Source organism: Gavialis gangeticus, unplaced genomic scaffold (genome assembly GCF_001723915.1).
Source record: "Gavialis gangeticus isolate Ggan-Ray unplaced genomic scaffold, GavGan_comp1, whole genome shotgun sequence".
Lineage (NCBI taxonomy): Eukaryota > Metazoa > Chordata > Crocodylia > Gavialidae > Gavialis > Gavialis gangeticus.
In genome coordinates, this window is record NW_017729024.1 from 31,048,289 (window position 1) to 31,055,413 (window position 7,125).

Genomic DNA, 7,125 nt, shown 5'->3' on the forward strand with positions numbered 1-7,125 from the left:
TCACTCCACTCATGGTCTCTTCAATGTGCACTAATGGATATGTGACATGCAATCTGTGTACAGACCCTACAATAAGAGATAGCTTGAGAACATGTCTGACTGAGAGCTTTGTCTGTCTATTCAGTGCCTTTCTAATGCACGTATACTGGTAGCATGTAGATACAAAGGCTACACAACCAGTTCCCAGGAAGAAAGGCAATCAGAAAAAGCCCCCAGAACACACAAAGCAAGAGCAAACAGAAATAAGAGCAGCTCCAGACAGCATAAGTATTGTCCATGCTCATTATGCAGCAATAACTGGCACCTGGCCAAATATTAACCCTTCCTCAAAATGTGTTTTCTCTTGATAAATGGAACTAACTCAAGGGATTATTTCTTGAAAGGCTGGGCTACTGCTCTTATTTTCTGTTAACTCTTTCTAACAAAGTCCTCTTTACTAATCTTGACCAAGCTACTTGACTCACTGTGTGACATTGGACAAGTCACTTCATACCTTTCTGCTTCATTAGCCTAGGTGTAAAACCAGTTACTGAGAAGTCCTGGGTAAATAGATTAACAAAAATCAAAGAAATGTATGTTTAGAAGGTTAATTTTTGTGGCCAAGAGTTACTTGACAGTACTAATGTTTAAAATTCATAGTCTTCCTCTGTTAAACATTGTTTTTCCTTTTTAATTTTACTGCTCTCAAGAGAGTTGTGGCCTACATGTTTGTACTCGCTCATTTAAGCATTTCATGACAGAGAGGTAGAAACTTTATTTCTCAACATGGATTGAGACTGTTGACCTGTCACTTCTGACTGCACTTTCATAAATTCAGAAGTGGTACACCAACCCTGAACTTCTGGGCACACAGGGGCCAGAAGTAATAATTAAGATTTAATTCAGGTAACCACAACAGTGAAGAACTAATGGTCTTGGCTACAGTCAGCTCCTTACACTGTGTCCAGTATGTCTCAATGATGACTGGGAACACCATGTGTTATCTTCTGTCAGGCTGCCAATTGTCTCTGTTTAAAAAAATATTATTGCAAAAATTTCTGGCTTTTACTATTTTTTCTTTGTCAAATTTTTCACCTGGCTCTACTGCAAAGAGTTCAAGGGCTAAGTGGGAGAAAGATCCATCAGAGGTTGAGAAAACAAATTTGGTTATTTATTTAGGCCTACTACTACTAAATTACTTCAAGGTCCACTACAACATAGATCTTCTGGAGTCTTACACTCAATACTTATTGGCATGCAGCTGATTCTCAGTAACTCTACTTTTGCAATTCTGGGGAGAAATATGTGGTCATGAAAAAGAAGCATCCTTTACTTGCTGCTTGATAGAAAAAGGAACTGTGGACTGACTGCATTGCAGAAAGACAAGTGTAGGTTATTCCTTTGGAAGAAAAGCAAGCAGCTCACCACTCAGCCATCACAGACTAGTGCAGAAGTATTCTGCTCTAGTTTTATCATTCTGGGAATGTATATTGGCTGATCTGATGAGACATCAGGAAGAAACACAGTTCACGTCAGATCAACGAAAGCTTTGTAGTTCTGAAACTCACTGATCAGTACATTCCTCCTTGGCATGTGAAAAAATAACTGTGTTGGGCTTTTCATACTCACAGTTGCCATGCGAAATACTGATTGGCTCAGAATCTTCTGGGAAACCAGCCCCAGCAAAGTGTAGCAGTGTGAAATATAGCAGCAAGGCTTCTGACCTCATAGTAGTTCAGCTGGGAGACTTTACTTCTTCACTTCACCCTGTGGAAGACAAATAAGGGCACAAGGGCTTTCTATCAATTCCATTTGACCACTACACACACAGAAAGCAGAGCTTGTATGGTCAACAAATAACAAAGGGAACTCTCATTTTCCCTTGACCTCTCACTATAAATTAAGAAAAAAGTGTATTTTAAAAAAGGCACTGTTCTGCCAGGCTATTTTTCCTTCAGTTTCACATCTTGACATCAAGCATCACTTGTCCATATCACACAGTGGTGCCATCACTTGCTTTTGACTTAAATATGAAATGAGCTGCCTGTATATTTTCTGTTTCAGCTGCTTCTACCCAGTGAAAAAACTCTGTCTTTTGAGCCAATCAGTGGCTGACAAGCAGTTTTTAGGGAAGTACTCTGCTATTTCTTAGAGTAGGTTTACATCATTAAGATGATGACACCAACCATAAATAAAAGCCACGCTACATTATTTAGGTTAAAAAGGTGATTAAGAGTTATACAAAGGGACTGATTCATACCCTACAAAGTTGTGAATCAAGCAGAAACACAGAGCGCTTGAAGAAGCACACTGAACATGTCATTGGGCTTTCCCATAAAATATATACCCATAAATTTAGGTACCATAAAACTAATACTCCCAACTTGCAATAAAACAGGAGTGAACAGAACTTTCTAACCCCTCCCCCCAAAATGTTTCACTATTTCACATCCCATGTGCAAAATACCATAAAGATAAAAGGAACCACAGGGGACATGGTAAAAGAAAACAACACAGAATACAGTAAATATCTTATAATTCCCAGGCAAATTTCACAGAGGTGCCAATCCATTTCAATGCAAAAGTGGGGTTTTCTTTTCATCCCTTCCAGAGTTTCAAACTTCTGAAGCTGCCTGCCAAAGATTATCTTTCTCAACAAAGCTATTTTAGAGCAGCCTGTCAATCATGAAAGATTTATGTGTAGAGAGTCAAACTTGGTCACCTACACAGTCTTTGAAAGTTAATTTGGCAAACAAAGTGCTAACTTGCCCTTTGCAACATTATTTCATATTAGGTACTGATATCTACTTTCTCCATGCCAAAAAAGCCTCAACAAAGTGCTTAACTTGCCCTTTGCAGCATCATTTCATATTAGGTACCGATACCTACTTTCTCCATGCCAAAAAAAGCATCAACAAATTTTGAGACTTGCATTTCAACTTGTAAGTTCACAGGCACAGCTGGTTCTTAATCATTTATCCAACTAGAAATGTCACAATTCTTAATTTGTCTTATCACATATATGATTTTAAATAAAATCCAAGCTTCTGTAACAAGACTTGAGATAGCAACTCTGTTGTATGGCCATGGAGTCCCTAAGGGCTATTAGTAGGTGATTTATTGAACTCCCATATTTGCCTATTATTATTCAAACACACAAATTGGAAAACTTGGCTAGTTCTGTATTTTATTAATTAAAGTTTGAACCCAGAGAAAATGAACTTTGATGTGAGCCATTCTATGACCAAGTGACTCCTTGGCTGGCTGTCTTTATTACAAGGATGGCAAGGATACAATAGCAAGAGTAAGTAAAACATAAAACAGACAATGGTTGGCTATATGTACTACATGAGAAAGAGAATACTAGGAGAAAGCAGTGTCTACAAACTTCAGGGGAATCATTTTCATCTGGCATCCTGGCCTGGATTTGGTTGTGACTACTGGAGACAAGTGAGATGACCACTACATTGCTTTCCCTCTTCCTACCTTCATTTCTTTAATTGTTGCTAATATGGTATATGGATTGTGAGCTTTCTGCGACAGAGATTGTCCCTGTACTATCTGTTTTTTTAATGCTTAGTGAAATGAGATCTTTAATGAGATCATGTATAGTTGTTACTAGAATAGAAATAACCAGTAATAACCATACATGGAAACAGAGAGTCCCTCAGGATTTGCATTGAAGCCCAGATTAAAAAAAGAAGAATTAAAGCCTAACTCTCTTTCCTCCCACAGATCTTTTGATATGTTATTTTGCTATCCTTAAAGTCTTTAAAGACTTGTTTCTACAAGTGGATTGCAAAGTGAGAAAACAAAGTAGACTGCTTTAATATATCAACAAATTTCAGTTCTTTCCTTCTTGCAATTGCTTTTGGCAAATGCAAAACTTTTCTCTACAGAACAGCAGAAGAACAGTCATTTAGCCAAAAGAAATTTATCAGGCAATTCACTTTTTCAATTTAAACCTTTTTCACCCACCATATCAGTTTGCAGGCTGATAATTCAAACACAACATGGCTTCTGGTGAGGCTCTACAGCAGAAGAATAGGTGCTTTGTATTATGCCCTATCAGCCTATAATCAACTATTGAAAAAGTGCATTATGAGGAAAAATATTAATGCAGGATTGATGAATCTTGGACTCTCCATTTTAGAGCTTCGGAAACTTTTTTTATGGGAAGCTATGATTATCACCTCCTTCCCCTCAACCTTTTGCACTACTCCATGTAAATTTGTAGACAAGAAGGCCTCTGGTCAAATTAATTATTACTGTTATGCTACCCATTTTCCTTACTCTTTCAGTTTAAGCACAGGTTAATGAACAAAGCTTCTTTTTTATATAAAGAATAGACTAAGGAACATTCGTGTTGCTATTTAAAAGCTTCACTGCTGCAAAGGCATTCTTACATGCAAATCTTTTGTCAGTCTTCAGGGTATTTTCACTGATTTCTAATAAGCACAGAGCTTGATTCTCCATTCTCCTACACCTCATCTAAATCATTTGCACTTGTATGAAGTGAATGCAAAAAGCTCCCTTCTCTCTTCTTGATGTTTTAGAATCTGTCTACATTGATACACATACTTGCATCTATAAAGCAATGGAAAATTAGGCTTGTGGTGAAATTATTATTCAGTGTATCTTTTCCTGGAATGTAATTATCCAAATTTAATAAAGAATTTTGGTTTCCTACTACAAGCCAGATTTTTGTCCAATGTCAGTGGAATTCCAGAAGGATGCCAAATAGATATAGTTATGTTTATTTTTAGTATAAATTCCCTTTTCAGCAAGTCCTCCACTCTAGTTGGACTCTTGGGAATGGGGAAAGTGTTTTGACTTACAAGTGTGATGAAGCTACTTCCTAACCAAATGTCCTTCCATATGTAGCATCTGATGAAGCACAAGTAGCCAGATGGTGACACCCAGTGAGTACAGGTACCATCTCCAAATAATTGCTTTGTAAACATCAAGGGTTAGATTTTCAGCTAGCGTGAATCAGTGTAGCTCCCCTGACTTCAGTTATGCTATACTAATTTACATCAGTTGGGGGCCTGGCTTTAAGAGCTTCAGCTCTTGCTACTCACCAAAAGCACACTATGTTCCAGTAATGAAAAAATAGTAATTTTAACAAGTGATCTTTGTTTCTTCATTATTATTATTCTTTATTATTGTCACTAGCAAACGCCTGAAGTACAGTACTGTAAAGGTTTTGGGACACTTAGATGAAAGACTATGGCAATGCAAGGTATAATCAGCTGTTATGCTTACAGAATTTGAAGCAAAAAGTATGGCTTTTTCAGACGTCTGAAAAAACCCAAATAACAGATCAGTTTTATTCAATTTCTATACTAATTCAAATATAAACTGATGCGAGGATATTGTGGAATCTTGATTTGTTTCTTTAACCTCAATGGGGTTATGCAGTGAAAGAAGACTTTTCCTCGATGGCATGCATATATATAGATGCATACACACACACACACACACATATATACACACATGCACACACACACAGAGTGAAAGAAGACTTTTTCTCAATGGCATTCATATATATATTCTTTTATATATATATTTTTTTCTATGCACCTTGGTCATTATTATGAGTAAATACTAAAAAATAAATTAAAAAAACCAATCTTTTCTCTTGTATGGAAAGCAGGTTTCCTGTTTGGGAGAAAACAATACAAGGCTGGACAGTACTTCAATACATCATTGTTTATATTAATTATTATTATTGTTATTCTTATTATGTTTTTGTCTGAAAGTCTGATGAATACGCTGCCATAGTAAAACTCATATTGGGAACAACCATTGTACTGGCACCAAGGAGTTTTCCTTTTTTTTAGAGAAGAATATTGTCCCTGAAGTATCAGGAGAAAGCTTTGATTTTTTGGAACTGAAGGCTATATATATATTCTAGAAACCATAACTATCTGAGCCAAAAAAAGAGCTACCATGCTGAGCACAGATTTCTGCTGTCTGAGCTTTCTCGGTTTTTTGAATGATTGTCCAATGGCACAGCATACAGAATAGCCCTTTGGCTAAGGAAATGAACACCTGGCTATTACCACAGTGCCTGATGACTACAGCTGTACCCTTTAAAATTCAAAAAAGGGGTTATCTTAATATGTATGTATTTCATTGAAAAATAGGAAAGGAAGTGCCAACTTAGTAGACTTCATAGAAACTTAAGGTAGTTTTGTTTGAGAGCACGCATAAAACCACATAAGCTGCATAAATATAACTATTAAAATGCTTTCTTTCATCTTAAGTTAGCAACAGATGCTGCATTTGTCCCTGGATAAGATGGTCCTGTGTTTCTCCCAGACCAAATATATCCTAAAATTGGTGTGTACAAACATCACACTTCTAATCGGTTTAGTAAGCAGCTGAATGCAGTGCCACTTTTCTTCCACTGATTCAATGATACAGTACCAGGATAACTATATAGATGTACTTTGCAATATCCTAGGATAAACTGTTACTTTCTCATATCCCAGAGGCTTTTTTAGGATTTATCCTGGAACAATGGACATGGATATCTGTAAGATTGCACTTTGTTCTGGGAAAACAATAGTTTAACCCAGGATAAATGTGATGTCTGTTTGCAGCCTTAGAGAATGTCCTATTTAACTGCTAGGGCCCAGTTGAACCCTCAGTTAATCAAGATATAATTCCTAGTAAAGTCAAAATGTAAAATAGGGTTGGGATTTTTTGGGGGTGTGGGTGTTGCTAATTATGGTCTGTGTTGCATCGCTACTGCTAGATCTCTATGTATCGCAAACTTACTTTAAATTAAGTATGGTTATCTTTGTAGAAAATAGATGTAATTCAATCCACAGATTATTGGGATCAAGGCATGAATTACTAGATGAAAGCCAATGGCCCAAGTACCATAACCATCAGGGTGAAACTAAATATATATAGCTGCGCAAAAGGGACACAAGCTACCTTCCCGCAAACACACCTGGAAGTGAAAGGGGGTGGGGAGAGAGAAAGTCACACAGAATAAAACCTGTTGTATAGGATGTGTGAGCTATAACTCTAAGACTTTAAGTCACATTTTGTCTTCACGGGAAAGAATTTAAACTGCCGCATAAGAAAGTAGCACGGCCAGTAAAACCAGCAGTATCTGTGGATCAACGCCCA

General features: G+C 37.0%; 1 protein-coding gene across 3 annotated transcripts in view; it reads right to left on the bottom strand.

Moving 5' to 3' along the window:
- Positions 1-1,831, bottom strand: part of SEMA6A (semaphorin 6A) — a 106,758-nt gene extending 104,927 nt beyond the window's left edge. Inside the window, exon 1 of one of the 3 annotated variants that reach the window (XM_019516998.1) lies at positions 1,609-1,831. In XM_019516998.1, the coding sequence (XP_019372543.1) occupies positions 1,609-1,708 (100 nt within the window). In that variant the 5' untranslated portion in view covers positions 1,709-1,831. The remainder of the gene's footprint in view (positions 1-1,608) is intronic. The other 2 variants (XM_019517000.1, XM_019516999.1) reach the window with 2 other exon arrangements.
- Between the last annotated feature and the right edge of the window lie 5,294 nt (positions 1,832-7,125).